At 40.3% G+C, this 22312-nt stretch overlaps 1 protein-coding gene across 1 annotated transcript; it reads right to left on the bottom strand.

The window, feature by feature from the left end:
- Positions 1–2366: 2366 nt before the first annotated feature.
- lzts3b (leucine zipper, putative tumor suppressor family member 3b) lies at positions 2367–12629 on the bottom strand (the record flags this gene model as incomplete). Its single annotated transcript, XM_079251846.1, has 8 exons — positions 2367–2524; positions 2690–3626; positions 6332–6562; positions 7975–8166; positions 10879–11007; positions 11289–11456; positions 11546–12010; positions 12408–12629. 8 exons carry the CDS (start codon positions 12627–12629, stop codon positions 2367–2369), a joined length of 2502 nt encoding a protein of 833 aa, XP_079107972.1.
- Between the last annotated feature and the right edge of the window lie 9683 nt (positions 12630–22312).

The raw sequence follows: 22312 nt of genomic DNA, 5'->3' as shown, positions 1-22312 counted from the left end.
CAATATAAAAATCACATTGTGATTCACACTAAAACTCAAAAACAACCAAAGAGACATAAAAATAACTGCAGCAAAAGTCCTGGTACCTCTGGTTTTCAACCATGTTTGCTTTACAACCAGCAGAACCTGATCAAGTTATCTCAGGAAATGTTAGGCTGCAAAAGGTCACTAATATAAACAGATACAAAATTTTAACAAGAATGTCTGTGTTCTTGTGTCTGTATAGGCCATGTTGTGGCATCTACTGGGCATTCATTTATAGAAGCTGTTTACTTATCTCCGGATTGCTCTATTAATCCCTTCCAGAAGTTTTTTCTTTTGTTCAGCCTTTTGCTGTCACAGTTGAATCTTAAGTCTCTGTCACACAAATGATAAGTCACCTTGCAAAAAGTGCTTATTTATTCACATATCTTTATTATTCTGCTGAATTTGAACAAATAGGTGGTTTTAATCAAGCCAGAACAGTACTAATAACATAAATGCAAACAATAATTTTGAAACATGTATAAAATTAGAACATTTCATCATCTAAACAATGCAATACTGTAACTACATCACCTACATCAAAAGGAACATCATTTTTGGACAAGGTTGCTATGATTGCACCATTATGGTCAGCCAGTAGGCTATCTACACAGTTAAAAAAAAAAAAGAAGAAAAGAAAACACACAAAGGAAAGCTTGAATGGCACATATTTTCTCTCTCAGTTCACCATAATATAATAACAGTAATAAAGATGATAATACTATGTAATACCTTAGAGATAAGTTAATATTCTTGAGCAACATCTTTTTATGCTGGCATAAAGAACACATATAAAAGCCATGATATTCACATCCGAGTCTACTGTACATCATAACTTGTGTGTAGGACACTACTTAGTGCAGTTAGAATCCTGAATCCTTTCCTTTGAGAAGGCAAACTCTTCATTTTTTATATTGTTTTTTTTTTATTCCTTCTCCTCTGCTTTGTCTAAATTAACTATACAGAAGAAAATTAAGAGTTTTCCAAGATATACACACATACCCTTAGTTGAAAATTCCAGTCCCACAAGCTTTGATGTACATTTTACTGTACTTAAAGAAAATCCCCTATCTCTTAATATATCTCCATCTGTATTGCCACTAGTCCCTCTATCCTCAATCTCATAAGCTGAAGCTTTTCGCGTGTATTCACACACTTGCTTCCATGTTCTCACGCACACATTTACAATCTATAACTATTATAAGTATTTCTTTCATACATTCTATAAAATTTCTACTTTGGGGATGCTGACTGCAGTTCCAGATTTCTCGACTGTGAAAGCACAAAGACACAATTGTCATAATAGCTAAATTCAAATTGTGCGCATTGATTCACGTTCTCCTTGCAGTTCAGGGAAGGGAGGAGGAAATGGAGCTGGGAGCTCTGTAAAAGTGCTCCAATGACCCCTAGTGTTAATTTTTAGTCACCACAGAAACTCTGAAGTGAAAGCGAACTAGGTTCTCTTACATCCAAAAATGTGTCCTATACACTCATTTGGGGCTGATTATCTGCTGAACATACTTTTAAATTCAATTTAGAAAATATAAACTCTCTTAATAATGTGTTTAAATGGTCCATGCGTGCTGGACTCTGCGCATGAAATGCCTTAAAAACTCAGTCAAGAATCCGAGAGCATGACCTTTGAGGTCAGCATCTGCCAGGATTTAAAAGAAATACTCTTGCCATGTGTGATAATGTTGTGTAACTGGTTTGCTGATATGATAATCAGAGTACTGATCTAGATTCTCTTATATATTTTCATCCGTTCCCAGCATTAGCTCCTCTCTTATACATACTAGGAAGATTTGAGTAAGGCGTTCTCTGGCCAAAAAAATGCGGGTTAACACCACACACTCTGACCACTAATTCTACTTCTATATAACCAGTGACACAGACTTACAATTAATAAATACCACATTATATTCTTGTTGATAATTTCTGACAATATCCCTGATTGTCTTGGTCTTTTTCTAACATTGGTATTAAATAACATGTATTAGTGCTGTAACATCATCATTTAACATTGTGTTTTCCTGCCATCAATCAGCGTGGCAGACGTTTCATGAATACTGATTATGCAAGATGTTGTAGTGGGCAACTTGTGGTAGAAAAGCTTCCTAGGAGGTTTAAAAATCTGTGACAAAGATGAATGTAGTTCAGCTTCCTGCTCAGATGATGTGTTAGTTTCTGCAAATGTCTTACAGTCAGCCTTTGTTGCTGTTTAATGTCTGCAGTTGCTTTGAAAAACATACTTGGCTGTCCTGATTTGTCTGATTTTAGACTTCAGCGCTGTGAGTTTGGGAAAAATGGAGCATTTGCTTCATGAAGCTTCTCTGCTGTCCTTATATCTCTGTTGACTCTATCCTCTCCAGACGCGAGGGCCCAGCCCAGGGAGGGGCGAGCTGGTGGAGAGACGGAGGACCCTTCTGATCTTCACAAGGTGGGGACAGAGTGAGGGAGATGGGGCCAGAGAGGGAAGGAGGGCCAGAGAGCGGAGGAGGTCCAGAGAGCGGAGGAGGTCCAGAGAGCGGAGGAGGTCCAGAGAGCGGAGGAGGTCCAGAGAGTGGAGGAGGTCCAGAGAGGGAAGGAGGTCCAGAGAGGGAAGGAGGTCCAGAGAGAGAAGGAGGACCAGAAAGAGAAGGAGGACCAGAAAGAGAAGAAGGACCAGAGAGGGAAGGAGGTGGCGGAGGAGACAGCGGTGTCAGAACCAGTGGTGGAGAGTTGGAGGAAGTGGGGGAGGTGGTGGTTATAGTGGTAATAGTGGTAGTGGTGGTGGTTGTGGTTTGTTTAGCTCCCAACTGGCTCATTCGTTTTTCCAGAGCTTGGTTCTTCTGCAATGTTTCTACGTAGCTAAGCTGCAGCTGTGCCTGATATTTCAAAACCCGTTCCTTCTCATCCTGCCAGGTGTGTCGTTCCTGGTCAAAGTTAAGAGCCTGGCGTTCCCGTTGCTGTCTCTCAAGGCGTAATGCAGCCTGCAGCTGTTCCAGCTGCCTACGCAGCTCCCCTGCTTCATCCCAGTGACCCTCCTGGACCCGCTGAGGCTGATGGGCATCCTGACGCAGTTGCACGTCTTGGCAGAGTTGAGAGTCATGACGCAGCTGGGCCTCTTGACGCATTTGGACCTCATGACGCAGCTGTGCTTCTTGGCGTAGTTGGGCTTCTTGACGAACCTGAGCCTCATGGCGGAGGTGAGCCTCCTGACGAAACTGAGCCTCCTGGCGGAGTTGAGCCTCTGGTCGGATCTGTGGGTCCTGACGCACGTGCATTTCTTGCTGCATGTGGGAATCTTGCCGCTGCTGTACATCACGCCACTGAGCTTCTTCACGTTGCTGCCTCTCCTGTCTCTGAGCTTCTTGCCTTTGGGCTTTAGCCTCATCACTTTGAAGACTCAACAAAGTGTCAGATGTAGGAGTTAGAGAGTTGGTAGAAGGTTCATTTGGGTTTCTTGGGCAGTGCACAGCTCCCCATGGTGGCAACAGACCCGCTGCAGCTAAGTTCGGACTCACCACAACTTCTGCCCCTCTGCTCACTTCATTCAGTGCACGTTTTAAACTTAAAACTTCTGCCTCAAATACTCCCAGTTTCTCCCTCAGGATGGACACCTGCAGAAAAGGTACAACGCGTCATATAAAAAGCTAATTCAGTTTTACATTTCTATGTGCTGCAAAAAGAGATTGCATCCGACAAACATGTTATTGTCTATGAAAACAATGCTGATGGAAAAAAAATCTCACATATCACAAGCTGCTCAAAAGCTCATTCAGCACAAAAGAGATAAAAATGTTGCAGCTGTTGTATATAATGCTGCCCAATCCCCTAGTTTGTCCCAGACTCTCAGTCAAGTTTTTAAAATCCCACAACGGGATTTTAAGGATTAAACGCTCAATCTAGATTTAGTGGTACACATCCCCATCCTGCCTGCTCACTTGAATATGATTTTCTTACTGGTACATAGTGTTATAAATATCTCATTTCACCAGTTGCAGGAAAAAAGTAACTGACAAATACTTATTTTATTGCCTGGGCATGCAATTGAGCCACAGTCCCCATCAGATATTAATCTTTAGTCATTTAATAGAACAACTGCTTAAAAAATGTGTAAGATTTTGTATAGACTCTGGTTTTGTATGTCAATCTTTATGTGAAATGTTTGAAAATTCCAATTAAATCTAATGGGAAAGTGTGACCAAACCTTTGACACATAGTGTTGGTTGAATCAAGTCAACTGGACCCAATTGAGTGTCTTGAAGACTATTCATTATCACCAAGAAGAGCTTTTTCAGTTCTAATGGAGAAAGTGGATTTGTTTTTTTGTCCTAAAGATCCGATTCCACATTATGAATTATTCACAATTAGCCTCATATACAGGCTCTAATACAGACTCTTAAACAGGGTTGGCCACCTCTGGTCTTTGAGAATCGCAGTCTTGCAAGTGTTGGGAGTTTCCCTGCTGCAACACACTTGACTCAAATTAGTGAGTATTGGCAGAGTTGTGCAGAGTTAGAAGTCAAATTTGGCACAAGTCTGATGTGTGTCAGGTTTGTTGCAGCAGGGAAACTCCTAACACAACAGAGGAGTGCGACTCTGGAGGACTGGACTTGGCCACTCCGGCTCAGAAACATCAGTGGTTTCACAGATAAGTGAAATCTCCCACATGTCAGTCAGAAGTGAAGAAGTTGTTTTGGATGAGTGTGAAACATTTTTCATTCAGTCCAGCTGTTTTCCTCAAATTAGGCTGGATACTGGTGAAGCTGAAGACCCCATGGCTAGTTTTTTCTGATTATACAAAATCTGAAGACACACTTTCCTGATGGTTAAATACTTTTACTAATTAATGTGAAAATACATCATCTTCATCATCTTCATCTTCTGCTGCTTATCCGGGGTCGGGTCGCGGGGACATCAGCCTAAGCAGGGAAACCCAGACTTCCCTCTCCCCAGCCACATTTGCCAACTCTGCGGGGGGGATCCTGAGGCGTTCCCAGGCCAGCCGAGAGATATAATCCCTCCAGCGTGTCCTGGGTCTTCCCCGGGGTCTCCTCCCAGAGGGACGTGCCTGGAACACCTCACCAGGGAGGAGTCCAGGAGTCATCCTGACCAGATGCCCGAGCCACCTCAACTGGTTCCTCTCGATGCGAAGGAGCAGCGGCTCTACTCTGAGCCCCTCCCGGATGACCGAGCTCCTCACCCTATCTCTAAGGGAGAGCCCGGCCACCCTGCGGAGGAAACTCATTTCAGCCGCCTGTATACGAGATCTCGTTTTTTCGGTCACGACTCACACCTCATGACCATAGGTGAGGGTAGGAACGTAGATCGACTGGTAAATTGAGAGCTTCGCCTTCTGGCTCAGCTCCTTCTTCACCACGACAGACCGGCGCAGAGTCCGCATTACTGCAGACGCCGCACCGATCCGTCTGTTGATCTCGCGCTCCATCCTTCCCTCACTCGTGAACAAGACCCCGAGATATTTAAACTCCTCCACTTGAGGCAGGACCTCAAGGTCAAAATACATTAATACATTAATTTTCAACACAGTTTATTCAAACTCAGGGTCACAGGGAAGGTTGAGCCTATTCCAGCAATTGGCAGGTGAGAGGCAGGAAATACCCTGGATAGGTTGCAAGTCTGTTGCAGGGCCAACAATGTGAAAATACAGAGGTGATAATAATCTCTTTCTTCATTCCAGGTTATGTTAGCGCCAACGTTTATCAGTCTGATTGTCTGTTTGTTTACAACTTTACACAAGAACAACTGGACAGATTTTCATAATATTTTTCTGTGGATGAGTCTTGGTCTAACTTAGATTCCATTAAGTTTTGGAGGAGAGATCCAGATCACCATCTTGATCCAGGAAGTTTTGGAGGAGTCTTTGTCATTGTGAGATAGGACTGTTTTCAGTATGTATGCATAAACCTTCACAATAAATGGTCAAAGTGCTTGGCCAAAAAGTACAGGAGTAGTTGACTTCAGGTTTTACAAGATATCAAAGATAGGCCAGGGACCAGGCATGATTCTCCATACTACAATTAGAGAACAAAAAAAGCAGTTCTTTGGAATTTTCATCACTGCAAAAGAGCAAATTATAAACATGCAACACCAAAATATAGCCAAGAAACTGGATTAATTTTAATTGTTTCTATGAATTTATTAGTGTATCCATATTAAGTGAATGTAGGGATTGAAATCAAAATATGTGTGGAAATGAGCTGCTTGGCAGAAGTCTGTGTTCTTGAAGTGCTTTTATATTTTGTAATGCTTTGAATCCAAACACCTTATCTCCAAGTCTTAAGTGTACTCTAAAACTCACCTCAGACAAAGTTCTTCTCAGCTCTCCCTCACATTTCTCCAGTTCCAGACTCTTGCTGCTGTAGGAGTCCTTCAGGCCCAGCATGACTTCCTCCCGCTCTCTCAACTGTGCGTTGAGCTCTTTTAGCTGGCCTCTCAGGGCCACCATTTCACCAGCTCGCTGAGTTACTTCAGCCTGACTCTCCCGCAGCTGCTGCTTCAGCAGGGATATCTCACCTGCCTTCTGACACACCTACAGCACAAAGAATACAGGAGACATTCTGCATTACTGAAGTGGGAAACATGCACATATGATACAGGCTGGTTCCAGGTGGATGGAGATAAAGAGAAATCATCTTAATTCAGCTGAAACTAATACTAACTAGCATTCACTACGGTTTATTCCCAATTTAAAGAAGCACACATGACTCATAAATTCTTTGTATTTACAGAGGTGCCAGTGCCTATTTAATCCACAGCCAAAAAAGAACAGACACTTTTATACCAATAGCTTTTATAGCTTTTTGATAAACTGCCACAGTTCGCCTAGCTTTAATGGACAGCTTTATTGAACTTTATATTCTTTCTGTAGATAAAAACGGCCATAAAATCACTTATGTGACATGAAATATATTTATTTCTTAACCTGGGATTGTGGGAAGTAATTCAGAGTCATCATTGTTTTTCTGGCAGCACGTGGAGTTCTCCCAGCTTGGAGAATCTTGGATGAATTTTGATAGGTAAGCTAAGCTAACATTTAATAAGAAAGTGTCATGTGATATTCACAAGTTAGAGCTGTTTTAGATGTTATGTGTAATGCATTTTACATTAATTCTTTTCAGTCAGGATAATTGTTTGATTTATGACATTTTTGTCAACCAAAGAGCACCCATGTTGCGTCATTACATGCATAGTGACTGGCTGTCATATCCTGCTGATAAGTGTAGCTCTTGCTATCTGTGTGTAAAGTGTTGGAAAGCATTACTTTTAAGTGTTCTTTATCATAAAGTGGATTCATTTTTACTATCTTGTAGCTTGTATTTTTGGTTTAGACCTGCAGAATTTTGAGTACATTAATCCACAAATGCATCAACCAGTTAATGCATGAAATTTAAATGCCAGTCCTGTAGCCTTTTGAGATCTTAGAATGTAAAAGGCAGTGTAAATTCGGTGTATTATTATGATCTCTGTCAAAAGTTTGGATGATTTGCATTAAATCTAATGGGACAATGTGTCCAAACCTTTGACTGATAGTGTTTTAAAAGCAACACAGACATTTGTTGGTGAAGAAAATATTTAAGTAAATAATGAAAAAGCAATTCTGTAAATTTAGTTGTGTTTATATCGTGTTTACTTAAACTGCCATAATTCTCCAAACTGAGAGGGCTCTGACTCCTATCAAGACTGTCTTCTAATAAGTACTTTAAATTAATAAATAAATAGCAAATTCAATTATGCAAAGCTTACTGTTTTCCTTAAAGTTTTCCTTTTCATAAGCAGGAACATATGCTGCAACAGCACCGTTGAAAGAGTAAAAAGTAAGACCTTTTACTTTAGAGTATTTTATTACTGTTACACATATGCAGCTTCACACACAGACCCTTACTGTCTACCTTGAACTACTGTAGTAGATCAGAGACTTGTATTCATACGCTCATTTCTCACCTCCCACTTGGTCTCCTCCAGACGAGGCAGGATGTCAGCCTGCTCCTTCCTGTAATCAAGACACTTTCTTTCCAGTTCCTCTCTCTGAGCCAACAGGGCTGCCATCTCCTCCTGTAGCCTCCTCTTGTCCTGGGACAGACGGGTTATCTGGGCCTGCAGAGCAGTCTGGGAGCGCTGAGCTCGACGGGTAACCTGCAGACGAAACATGTGAATGGGTACTCAAAGCTTTGATTATTTGTGAAAAGATTTTACTTAAATGTATTGAATAAAGTTCCAAGTTTGAGTATTCAAAGATTTTTTTATTTGTTTTAAATGCACTTTCATTTGTTTTTTGGGCAGTGATGGTTGAGATTATTTATTTGCACATAGTTGCAGATTTTGGTGGGTGTTAAATTTTTTGGTAGAGACAAAGGGTCATAGCATATAATTTACTTATCAAAACCCTTCCCTGACCCACAAGACCCTGTGGATGAGACCAATGTCATGCTGCAGAAGAATAATCCATTAGGATGGAAATGTTCCATCATGGGATAAAGGCGATCTCTTTGAGTGACTTTTTATTATTTTGCCCTGACCCTTCCCCTCTAAGGGGATTACTGGATTTAAAAAATCCCAGAAAATACCTGCTATCACAACAGAACCACTAGACCCATATTCAACCCTTTAATGCTCTATGTACCATAATTGATGCATACAGAATCTGAGACTTTTTGTATTACTGCATGGTAAAAACTTTGGTCAAAACCCTGTTGTACACAATCTAATACCTGTCCTCTGTCACCATTGGTTGATACCTTTTGAACCCCAATAAATTCTGAAATCACAAGGTAATAAACTGTAAATTCTTATCATTTATCATTTTGTTATAGGAGCAAATCAAAACTTCAGACAGGAAAAAAAACTGAATTTTCTTCCCATAATTTTCTTGGTTCAGGCTTTAAAAGCTTAAATACAAAGGATTCTTGCATTTCCTATAATCTGCAACACGTCTGTAGGTCAAATATGTAAACTGGGACTCACATTTTTGCATTGCACTAGATACGTTTTTAGAGCTGTCCAAAGTTCTCAAACAGGCCACTTTGAAGTAAAAAATGTCCTGTTGTGAGCCTTGTAGGGTGCAGAGATTGAGGAGCTTCTCTGCTATTGCTTTATGACTTAGAAACAACCTTATTTTCCCGTTATGCAATGTTGTGGTTCTGAACATTACTGGATGGGATAAAATTCAGAATCTAAAAGACAAACATGGTGCTTAGTCTCCTCAAAAAAGCTTACATCAATAAACACCTTTCAAAACTTTTTCTGCATATCTTTTGTCTCCTGAGTTAGAAAGCAGATGGATGTGATGAAAAATGGTTATATAAAAGCAACATGTGATTTAAACTGCAGGTATAACTGGTGTTTTGTGTCTGCTTCTCACCTGAACAGCAGATTTATGGACAAAATCATCTTTGCAGTGTTACCTTTTCCCTTGTAAGACAATGAACAGTTGTCTGTCTGTTTTTCACACATTTTGACAACTAGAAATTTGGTGTACTTAAAATTTTATTGGTGTGTTGGCTGGCCTATTTCGGGGTCAAAGTTGAAGTTCTTTGGACCAGAGGTGGATGAGAGGTGGCCTCATCTTGGGGTTTTCCTGTTCTGACAGGGATTAGAGTGAGTTTTAAATATGTACAGAGCTGGATGGAGAATTAATGCACTTTCCCATTAAACTCAATGCGGAGGTGTGTATGGGCTTTTGAATGATATTGTATATATGTGTAGGCATGTATGTGGGTGTGTGTGCGTGCGAGTATGTGTATGCATACATCTGCATGTCTGGTTACAAACTTTCATTTTCCTGTGTGTGCTACATATATAAAGTTTTTATTGATTGGTTGCTTTTTCTGTTGCCATGGATCTTTGTGGTCATAATTGAAATATGTTTATAAATCAAACAAGCAGTTGTTAGCTTTTTGTTATTCCCCTTTGGTTTCAAAAGAGACCAAATGTTTTATTTGCAGTATTTCCCCTCTTCATTTGCTTGGTTTGACCCACAAAAATGACGGATAAACCACAGAACGACAACATATCAATACTACTTTAGGGTAAATACTCAAGACACCATGCTTTATTGTGAGATTTCTCTTTCAGATGGTTACATAGCTGATCATTCTTGTGAACCCTTTCAGTCCTGTCTTGCGTACTCCGGGTGTGTGTTTCAGCCAGTTTCCTACCATTTTGCTGTTCTGGATTACTTGGGCAGAGGGTGTGTAGACACCAGCCAATAGCAGTGCATTATTATGGGATTACAAAAAGATGTAATCAGTTTAAATGCCTGTCAGATACATGTGTGTTTTTGTTACTGTAAAATTATTCACACAAAAATATGGTAACACTGCACTTTTGCTACAGGTGTGGATGTGTTTATTTCTACTTAAAATGTTACCATCCTCAAATTGCATTTTATGTATTAACCTCTTAGTACCCCTGCAATCATGCAGGAACACTGAAAGCGCCCGTCTGTGACACATTGGAATGCAAAGGGCTTAAATTTTCCAAATTTCTCTGTGACTAGTGACAATTTCTTTCTCCTTCTGAACACCCCGTTCACGCTACATTGGATGTGAGTAGTGGTCCAGTATGAACAAGATTTTACAAGCAGGTTAACAATTAACAACCACTTAACCTTTAAAGAATGATCATTCGTTCTAATACAGCACATAAATAAATTGACAAAACATCAATGTGTCAGGGATTTTTTGCTCAATATGCCACCCAAATGGTGTCACTTTTGTAGCCGATAACCTTCGACTTCTTGCCAAATTCCCCAAATTGTGAATGTGGACAAAAAGTGAGAAAAAAGAAAAAAAAAACAAGATGCATGTTGATGCTTTTTGTTAGATTGAAAATATATAACGCCGTTACCTGCTGCAGGCGTGAAGCATAGTTCTGTCTCAACTCATCCATCTGTCGCTCCCAAACTCGCTGCTTCTCCTCAAACACCTGAATGATTGCTGCTTCACTCTGGTCCAGGTTCCTGCGCATATGCTGCACCTGGAGGAAAGAGAAGAAGAGGACCGGTCTCAGTGTCAACATTAGCTACTTAAATAGTTCAAGGGGAAAAGAATAATTTTGAATAAAAGCCTATGAAACTATGAAGACCATGAATTTGTTTTTATACATAATAAAAACAGATTAATAAAACAATGATTTATAGATTGGTCATTTCTTTTTACAATCTCTCTGTTTCCTTGTATGCTAACACATGTCAAAGACTTTTATTGAACCGAGAGCCTGCAGAACAACAACAAATAAGATACTTCCTAAAATCTGACCTCTTGTTCTTTCTCCCACAGGCGGTCCTCCAGATCCTGGATGATGTCATCAGAGGAAGGGGAGGGGCGCAGAGGTGCTGGAGCATCACTCAGGTGGCTCAGTCTTTGATAGGACGAGGAGCTCTTTCCTGAGGAGGACCGTCCACTGTCGGAAGCGCTGAGCCCATTCTGCAGGATAAATGTTTGGATGATGATGCGACAAACTTGGTACCAACATTAAAAAAAAACAACAATATGAACACAAATGATCCCTGTACCTGGTAGCCAGGCTTTTCCAACTTGTCCAGGCCTGCAGCTGCCCCGACCATGCCCAGTCTGTTGATGTGGCTTGTTGAAGCACTGAGTGGCCCCAACACTGCTGGAGGCCCACAACCAGACCCCGAGCCTGTGTAAGTGGGCAGGCTGGTTAGGGAGTTTCTCCCTGAATCTGACATTCCTCCCTGAACCACTTCATTACCATTTCCCCCTCCCTCGCTCCTGCTGATCCTAACTGGGCTGTCCTGGTCCAGGAGCAGGGCCTCTGGCACCTCTCCTGTCTCTCCTCCGTCTCTGCCTCTTCTGCCTACTCTTCCTTCACTGAACCCTTCACCCCTGCCCTCGGCCTTGCCCTCACTCCCAGTGCCACCTGCCTGGCCCACCAGGTTCTGCATGGAGTGGAAGCTCTTGGGAACCACTGGTTTGAAGGCAGACGGACGAACAAGGCCGGAGTTGCTCTGCATTGCCTGGAAAAGAGACGGGGAGGGGGAAACAAAAGATACATGACCTGCAGCACAGACGCATCAGTAACAAGATTCTTCATTGGGTTTTCAAGTTATGGAAAGAAAACAGTATTATCACTATGCATGTGATAAAGAGCAAAAAAAAAAAAAAAAAAAAAAAAAAAAAAAAGTTATTGATTAATTCGGTTAATTGGGTAAAAACAAGAAGAAACGTAAGATTCATAAGTCAGGAGAATCCATAACATTCCTGCTTGTGTCTCCTTGTGTTGAGTTTACAAAGTAAAACTGAGGAGTTTTTTATTCTTAGTGTTTCATTTAAAAGTTTGACTTTTTTTTATTAAAGTAAAAAAAAGGGGGTGGGGTGGGGGATTCAGTACTACCGTACTAACTGTTGAAGTACCTGCTCCAGTTTTCCTGATACTGGCATAATTTTGGGTGGATTGTGGTTTGGAGGGTTGTGGCCTGTTGGATTGTTCTCACTGTCAGTTCTAGCAGTGGCCATCTCTCGGTGCTGGTGGTGGTTCATGCCAACACTATTCTTCTCACTCGCTCCTCGGCCCACAATGTTCCCACAAACATCCAAACCTGCCGCCTGCATCTCCCTCTCCCTCTCTCTCTCCATCCTCTCATTCTCCAGCCTCTCTCTCTCTCTCTCTCTTTCCCTTTCCCTCTCTCGTTCCCTCTCTCTTTCAATCTTCTCCCTCTCAATTCTCTCTCGTTCCCTCTCCCTGGCTCGCTCCCTCTCTCGCTCCCTTTCCCGCTCCAGCCTCTCCCTCTCTACTCTTTCCCGTTCCCTCTCCCTGTTCCTCTCCCTCTCACGCTCCCTTTCTAGCCTCTCCCGGTCCCAGTCTCGGTCCCGGTCCCGGTCTCTCCCCCTCTCACGCTGCCTTTCTCTCTCCCTCTCCCACTCCCTTTCCCTCCTGCCAGCTGCGTTGCCACAGTCCAACTGGTTGTTGTTGGAAGGGGCTGTCATGGTACATTCAGTGTGGGTGGAGGAGGCTGTTTCGGTGGGCCGGTCAGTCCCAGTGCAGGTCCCAGTCCCGATACTAACACTCCCTCGTTCATCGCTAGACGCCGTCCCGTCTGATATAGTTGCTGGGGGGCGAGGCAGCCGCTCCGCGCTGCAGCTACGGTCGGCAGGGCAACGGCGAGAGAGAGGAGGGGCTCGGGGCAGGGTGGTCCTCGTGCCCACGGACTTCATGGCAAACTCCTGCTCCCCTGCCACCCCACTGCCAACACTGCCCATAGTGGAGGTCAAAGGTCAGGGATTAGAGGTTAGGAGTCAGGATTGGGGAGGGTCACAGATACATTTGGAAGTAGTGTGGGTCATCACAACCTAATGCAGGTAGTGGGGGCACACACACTAGAGGAACACAGAAAAATGAAAGCAGTTATACAATATTGTAATTGCATAATAACTAGTTATACAATATCAGATGCAGAATAGACTCCAGCCCACATACAGGGGCAGCGTGGTCTTCCTACCATGATAAAAATGAAAAGGTCAGGTAGATAAGTCTGGACATCTATCAGTCGAGTGAGGAGGTGAATAAAACTTGTTTTCCAGTTTAACAATGACAACACAGTTATACTTTCTTATTATTTCACTGGTTTGTCAATTAAACACTTAAAAATGAGGACTCTTCAAGTCTTTTCAATATTTTCTTTGTGGCCGAATGATAATGGATGTTAGGTCTTAGTAGATGTCTCGCACCTAGATGGTAAACCCAAATTCCAATGAATTTGTTGTCAATTTGTATAATTGAATTGGATACGGAAAGTATTTGACCAGGTGTTGGTTTGTTTTTGAGTTTCTGTATGTGAAATGGAGGAAGTTTAACATGCTTCAGTTAAATTAATAGTTAATATACACAAAAGAAATTTAAATTGAGCACAGTGATGTGTAAAAATATAAGAAACACCAATCTTAGGAATGAAGTTTAAATAACTTAATCATGTTCTCTTATGTTTTCTAGCTTAGACCTCAGACAAACAAATAATTTCTTAGACAGTTTTGATCAAAATCTGTGTTTTTAAAGCTGCTATATGCATGTAACAATAGACTCCATAATCTGAGTAAGACTGCCGGCTTTGTTTTATGTGAACTGCTGATGCAGTATTTATGAAAACTGTATTTGCATTTAAAGGGCAGCACATCGAGATGCCACAAACTGAGGCCTAAAAATATCACGATGTTTCTGAATATCTCATCCAAACTACATGAAATACATCTATTCTGCAGGGATATGTACATTTCCTCAGGGCTGCAATGTATTCCTGTTGCAGTATGAATGAGGTTGCAAGTTTATGACATCTAAACTGAGAGCTTAAAGAAGGCTACAGCAGTAAATTCTGTTCATCAGAGATGCTGACACAAGTTTGCATTAAATTGATGATGCTGGTTTAATTGTATTTTGTTGTCCTCAAACTTAGATGATCAATGTGGCAAATTGGGCAACAGGTAATGCCAAAAGCATGTGCAGCAATGAGAGTTTATGTGATTGATTGCAAATCTATTAGTTAATATGCATCAAATAAACATAACAAAAAGGGAACACAATCTTTTTGTGTGATCAACAGATACAGTCTTACAATGAAAGTCTTTGGTTTTCTATAAAGTCTCTGTGGATATGAAACTTTTTCACAGTTTTGTCCAGCAGGTGTATCAGATTCAAGTTTTACAAAGAAATTGAACTAATATTTAATTTTGATATCATATTTATTTTAAAATAAAATATAAAACCCCTCCTATAGGCATAACAAGTATTGTTCAGCAGCCATGCATGACACACTGCTTTAAAAAAAACATGCTTGTAAATTAGTTTTAAACAAGGTTTGAAAACAGGGCTACCATGCAAGACTGAACTATTTTCAACTTGGTGAAGTTATGTTTAAAAATAGTATAGCATACATTTAACTGTGCTGCAAAAGACTGAGAAGTGTTTTCCTAAATTTTCAACTTCCCTCTTAGTGAGCACACCGGAGGATCATATTCCTTCCGTATCTGGGTTGATTTTTACCTTAAAATCTGTTAGCCATTTGGTGTCAGCAAAAAAAAAATTCATTCCAGCACCACAACAGTCCAAACATGAGCACAGAGTTAAATCATTTTCATAAACAAATTAGGCATGTAACCTGCATGAAGTAGGATTCATTGCTGTGCAATCTGCAGCCAACAGCTAGTAAGGCACATTTACATCACCATAATAGCATAGATAGATAGATAGATAGATAGATAGATAGATAGATAGATAGATAGAGAGATAGACAGACAGACAGATAGATGCAGTTATTCCAGTGCACCTCCCCTCTGTAGCCCATTTACTAGAGGTTTACTTCCACTTGGGTGAATAGTAGTAGTAGTAAAATACACAGGCTATCTATGTGCTGCTCTGCCTCAATCCCCTCCCCTCACGACTCTCTCGCTCTCCCTTTTCTCTGCATCTCTGGGCGGCAAGGGCGGCTTTAGCAGCATCCGCATCAAGCCCTGAATCTACTGCGCTCTCAAACAATTACTCGCTAGGCCTGTGACGGGAAAAATAGAAAGCAAGGGGGGAAAAAAGACCCGCACCAACCTCTCTCTAATATCAGAATAAAAGTATCCAGGTATAATGCATAGCGTCATTGACATTGACGACATATCATGCAGTAGCTTTGATTTACCGATTGTAGCATCCCGGCGGTCCATCATCAAAGGCTACTCACTATTTTGCAGCTTGACGGTTTGTAAGATGGCAGCCTCAGTAAACAATATTGGCACCAGACGGCAGTCCTGGTCGGAGGGGCTTTGAATTATTCTGCGGTGCTGCCGTGATTCGGGTATATTAAGGATGCCGTCTTCGACCGCTGTCAGTCGGATGCTGATGATGGAGTCGGTCGGTTGATACGCGCATCAGCTGAGAGACACACACCCACCTCTGGCCCCGCCCCTCTGGCTGCATGATGCAAACGCCCCCTTTTGGCTTTCACCCAGTGCTCTCCCTTGGGAGAGGAAGCCGATGGACTCATACCTTCACCTGGATGGATGACTGACACTGATGCAAACCGATCTATATGCTTGGCTTTATAGGCTATTTCGTGACTTTCTCTAAACAGAAATATGAAGTTTTATCATCTTACACAGGCAGATTTCTGGTCACTTGTAGACAAACACCAAACAGTCCAGACCACACCAACTTCGGCTTACATGTCACCCAATAAAGCATGTCTAGAGAACATGTAAATAGTCCGCAATTAATCAATAAACATTTTAGCAACCGAGAGCTTATTAATTATTAATTTGTGTTTATTTCCAGCAATGTCCCATAGCATTTTCCAAAAAGACAACCAACAGAAAGTTAAAGTTTTTTTCATTTTCTTCACAGATCTGTATCTGTGATCTGTACACACACACACACACACACACGCACACACACACACACACAGAGTTTTATATATATATATATATATATATATATATATATATATATTTATATATATATATATATTTTTTTTTTTTTTTTTTTTAATTTATTTATTTATTTTTTTATTTTTTATTTTTTATTTTTTTTATTTATTTATTTATTTATTATTTTTATTTTTTATTTTTTTAATGGTGTTTCCTGATGTAGATTAGTTTGCTCTTGTACTCCTCATAGACTTCATATTCTTTAAGAAAATAAAGTTGGAGTTGCTTAGACACGAACCAAAGGCAGACATGAGAAACGAAATGAGGGAGCTGGTAAAGATTAGAGTAAGAATCTGATCAGCAGGGTTGTAGCTGTAGCTGTTAAAGTAGTTAAACGGTCCATGTGTGGCCACTGATACGGCATCTTTCCAAGTTATCAGCATTATTACTGAGTATGTGGTGATAAGGTTTTCTAGATGAATCAGTTTTTATAGTCGGCATGATCGCGTAATGCATTAAAGTCCATGTAAAGGCCAGAACACATCTTGCAACAAAACAGGTACTGCTGTCATAGCAGCTGTCAGTTTACTGCACAACCAGTAAACACTACTCTATGACCTCTTTTGCTTTCCATACAGACGCAAGGTAACAACTGTAATTTTTTTTTTTTTAGATGAAACATCTTTGGCATTTTTTTAAAAAAAAATATTGAACATCTATAGTTTGAGTGCTACAAATCCACATCAGAGCCTAGCTAATTGATTCTCCTTGCACATTTAACCACCTATACTAGTGCAATCTCATGCATCTGAATGTGAAAGTAAAGGGCATTTTAGACAAATCTTATGTACCTCCAAATTGTTTTTTTTCCCCCACTATGGTCTTAACTTTTCTCAAACTATTCAAATGGCAAAGTCCATTTGCCACAGTGAATTAAGTCAATGCTCAATTGTATGTTTGTGCAGAATGATGAGGTTACCTATACATTCACACATGCTCGACTATAAATAGATGCTTTTCCACTTGCTGTAAGAAATCCAGATTTGAATTTTTTTTTGCATGCTGCCTCACTCATAATGTAGTTTAGGTACCTTACACACCTCTTGTCTGCAGCTTAACAGATTGAACCTTTCAAACAACCAGCACATGTTGAAAGATGTGAGCAAGTATAGTGGAAAGAAAAAACAACAAACCAGTTGCTGCCTTTATATTTTTATTATTCAAAGTGTTGATCTTTAAATGCGTTTGCTTATAGTCTTGTACACAAGACTTCCAAGAGTAATTGTCTGTTGGGAGAAGAAAATATGTTTTAATCTAAGACGTATCACTAGAGAGTCAAGTTATTCGTGTGACCCCCCTTCCCCCTACTCACATTGACAAGTGTGTTTGCATCCACAAGTTCTGTGATAGTCTCGGTTCCCTTCAGTTGGACCTTCAGCTTGTTGCCTTCTTTCTGAACCAAACCCTTCAATACAGAGTACAACATGACACTTACTAAATGATTTTTAGCATTAAAACAACATTAGACAGCCAGTTTATGTTTAGCATTATCAGTTACCTTAATCTTTTCTCCAGTTAGAGACTCCAGCTCAGTCTCCTGTCCAATGGTAAAGCTGTTGGTAAGAACATTTGTGCCAGTCGTGATCGTCACTTTGAAGGTGTTACCATTTTCCTCAATCTCAGAGATGCTCTTTATGTCTTTGGTTTTCTGGATGAGGTTGTCAGGAAGACCTGTGCCAAAGATCTGGCTATGAACACACAAAGTGGTGTTTGCTGAAAACATTCAAATAACAAAAAAACACAACTTACCCATGGCCTTCATGAAAGGCTCATAGTTCTCATGAGACACCTGCTGGTACTTTCCAGAGAAAGACATGGTGGCACTGAAGGTAGCGCAGAAATGGTTATGTCTCTTTTATATTCTCAGACCACATGTGTTTAATGATTTACTAGACGTGACACCAATTAAGCCGTTCCTGTCCACTTCACGCCGCTGAGCCCAAAGAAAAGATTAACAACAACATGTAAGGTAATCTTCAGTGCAGAGGAGAAGTGAATGTTTTGTGTGAATTTCAGATCTTTATTCAAAGAAGTTAGAAGGCTTTGCATGTGTCACATTTGTACAACTGGTGACAGGACATGTTGTTTTGCTCACTTTTCAAGTGAATGTTTTCTTTCTGTCTTTTTTCTTCCTTACTTCCTTTCATTAATTTCTTTTATTTTATTCATTCTCTCTGTTTAAGTCACCTTTTACGAACAAAATCTCTTCTGTTCTTTATTATTACTTCTTTAGATTTGATAACATGTAAGAAAAATACACCTTGCAGGTGTTTATCACTGCAAAATGTTATATTTTAAATAAACTCGTAAAATCAGGTAGAAATTATTAATGGCAAAAATGTGAGAAAAGTGTATTTATAATGTAATCTCCTATTTTATTAGAGGATTTCACACCAGTGCTGCTCAGTGGTGTAGTGGTTAGTACTGCAGCCTCCCAGCTGGTCGCTGGGTTCAAGCCTTGGCTAGGGAGAGGTCTGATTGGTAGACTTTCTAGGTATGGTTTGCATTTTCTCCCTGTGTGTGTGTATATATGGGTTCTTTCTGGATACTCTGGCTCCGTCTCACCGTCCAAAGACATGCATGTTAGGTTGGTTACTCTAAGTGAGCATGAGAGGTTGTTTGTTTCTCTGTGTTGACCCTGTGATGGACTATGCTGGCAACCTGTTCAGGGTATACCCTGCTTCTCAACCGAATGCTGGGATGGGCTTCAACTTCCCCTTGACCCTGAATTGGACCAAGCAGTAAAGAAAATGAACGGATGGATTCAACAGATATGGTTGCACTGTCTTTTAGTATCTGTTGGTACTCTCTAGGTGCACCTTTACACAATGTGAACTATGGTCGCCATTTGATTACAAAGGTACTTTAGTCCTTGCTTATTAGAGCTCCACGTTATACTGTAAATATTTCATGGCAATATTTATATTATGCTACTGGGTTTGCCAAAAGCACACAGAGAGAAGAGATTCAAGGCAAAGATAGCTTTGGGCTTTGGATGCTTAGCCATTGTGAAACGCAGTCCAATCCAGTGGCTGGTGATGCAAATACCTTTAAAAAATGATATGAGATTTATTTACAAGACAAACACTGCAAGACAATGCAAAAACATATGTGACAAGATTGGACTTTGATAAGAGATTAAACAGCACAATAGAAGGAGAACACAAGGCAATTAAGGACAAGAACAATCTAAGGAACTGGGTGAAGTGTTGGTAGAACAGTGTCAAGTACAGGAAGAAAACTTTGTTTGACGTATTTATATACTACTAATATTTTCAATATTCATCCTAAATGGATTACCCTAATAATAAAGACAATAATGATACTTCTACCATTACCATTACGACTACTACTACTACTACTACTACTACTATTACACCCCACCAGTCATCCTCTCCACTGAGCAAATTAAATGATTATATTAAATATTACAATTGAGGTAGAATTAATCAGGCCTGGGTTGTTGTTTGACAAAACAGTTCCCTTTTTATTATTTTGTATTTCATTTTGTCAGCAGTCAGTCGCCCTCAGACCTATTACACAATAGCAGGATTGAGATACCCAGGATAAATATCTGAGCTTGGTTTATCAAATCGAAAGCAAGAGTTTACAAGGTTAACTGGCTGCACAAGGAGCAAACCAGATTCACTGATCATCCTAGGGAAGAAGTCAAGGACCAAATAAAAAGAAGGGAAACACTGCCACAGTTATAAAACAAAGAGGGAAAGGGTGGCATAGTATTAAAGACAGCTTGAATATGTAAATAATGCACAAAAAAACACTTGCTGTTCTGCTAAAACCATCACAATTATAATCCACAAATGAACATTCCTAAAAATAAAACTCTTGTTGTTGTCCTCTGAGCATAAATGCACTTAAAGTGGAGGTAAAATTCACAGCAGATGTTAGAGAAAATGTATAAGCGTGAAGCTGGCTGTTAGAGTCCTAATCTTCTTTGCCAGCAACAGAAGACACACTGCAACATCAGATTATTTTACAGAGTTGGTAGGAGTGTTAGGATGTGGTAGGATTCTGGGGAGGAGACGCATTGCTTTGTGCTGCATTAGTGCAATGTCATTGGCACACTGGACTGCTCCCTCTTAAAAATAAAATCCCCCTCAGGTGGCCATGTAGGGTGCATAGGGAATACTTTCTCTGCATTAATGTTCAGGTTAACATGACTTTTTGATACAGTCAGTTCGTAATTGATTATGATCATGTGTATTGATCAAGGGCAAACTGAAACAAAAAAAATCAGCTCTTGGCCCATGTATGATCATGTACGCCATTAATCTTTGAGCTCCCCTAGATGTAAATGTTGACCATGCAACTCCTTAAAGCCACAAATACTATACAGTGAGTTAGTGGTAGTGAAAGCAGACATGTTAAATACTTCCATAAAGGGTCATTTCTGAATAAAATAAAAGTCTGTACTGTAGCACAGTGATAGATACTGGCAGTGTTCACCCAACTGTGTTTTTGATGGAGAAAGAAAAGAGAAAGAACAGACAAGAGAAATGATGCATCAGATTAAACCTTTCAGCAGTTAAAGTGTCTCTGTGTCTGATGCCTGCTCTTCTCTTCTGTCGGCTTAAACAAATTGAAGGGAGTTTTGTTTTTCTTTTTCATTTTTTCATATATCGTTGCAGTCAGGGCCAGAATTATTGGGCTTTTTGGTAACGAGGCAAACAGTTGCATTAGTGTTGACATGTGGACTTAACAGTAGGCTGAATAAATAAACAATGTTAGAAACTGTTTATATATTGTCCATAAACACCTACACAGAAGCTGCCTCAAACACATTTTGACACACAAGTATCTGACTACCATCCCACAACCAACAACAGGTAGGCAGATAAAGAAAATCTGAAATTTGCTGACTCCCTGTTAATGATGGTTAGAAAATAATGTTTTTAACTCTACAATAACGCTCCCAAAAGCCAAATAGAAAAACAACCTGGATCTTTCTCAAAATATATGATAACAAAACTTACTTATTGATGTATTGATTAATATAACTGTTGACAGTACTTATGTTATGTTTACAATATAGATTATTAAATACAGAGTATGTAGTTCTCAGGAAGTTTTCTGAAAGTCTGGTGTTATAGCGTCACATATGTCCACAGATATGAACATCCACATTTCTGACCTGCATCACAGCAGATTCCTGAAGTAGCATTGTCCTCCCTCAGATCCGCAGGGTCTCCCCTCTGCTTGGCAGCGGGAAACCGGTAATTCTCCACACAGCGAGCTGTCTCTTGGTAATCCACAAGGCAGCCAGGACCCTCCAGCAGAAGATACCAGTTGGGCCTGGTATTCAGGGCCCTAAGACATGCACCGTTGAGGGAAATATGTGGACACCAGGATGAAACTTAACTCATTGTCCAATCTGCTGATTCCTTTATGCCAGACTTTGCATCCACAAGGTTAAGACAAATTTGACAATGTGATCTCAGTAATGTTATTAATTAATCTTATTAATGGGATATCTCTTATTTTATTTATTTATTTTTTTTGTAGTGTCAAAATTTCAAATGACGAAAGCATTCATTACTAGTGAAAAAACATGATTCACCACGAGGTGGTGCTGTTCTACAGTGTATGTTGGACTGACAGCTCCAATACTGATGCAAGCAAGCTGAAGAGAGATATTCTCCGTGTTTCTCTAGCTGCATCTTGTCAGTATTAGATGCTATTTTTCTATGCTTTTGTCTGCCAAGTCAAGAAGGGCACCAAGGTTCTACTAATAGGAAAATTTAGACATCAGATTATTTGTGCTCCTCCTGTTATCCACCTCCTGTATGTTGATTTCTAATCTCATTCTTTTTTTTCCTGAATGGGACTGATGCCACAGA

This window comes from Telmatherina bonti (genome assembly GCF_933228915.1).
Source record: "Telmatherina bonti genome assembly, chromosome: 13".
Taxonomy (NCBI): domain Eukaryota; kingdom Metazoa; phylum Chordata; class Actinopteri; order Atheriniformes; family Telmatherinidae; genus Telmatherina; species Telmatherina bonti.
The sequence above is the reverse complement of the archived record's forward strand: the minus strand, read 5'-3'. Positions and strand labels throughout refer to the sequence as shown.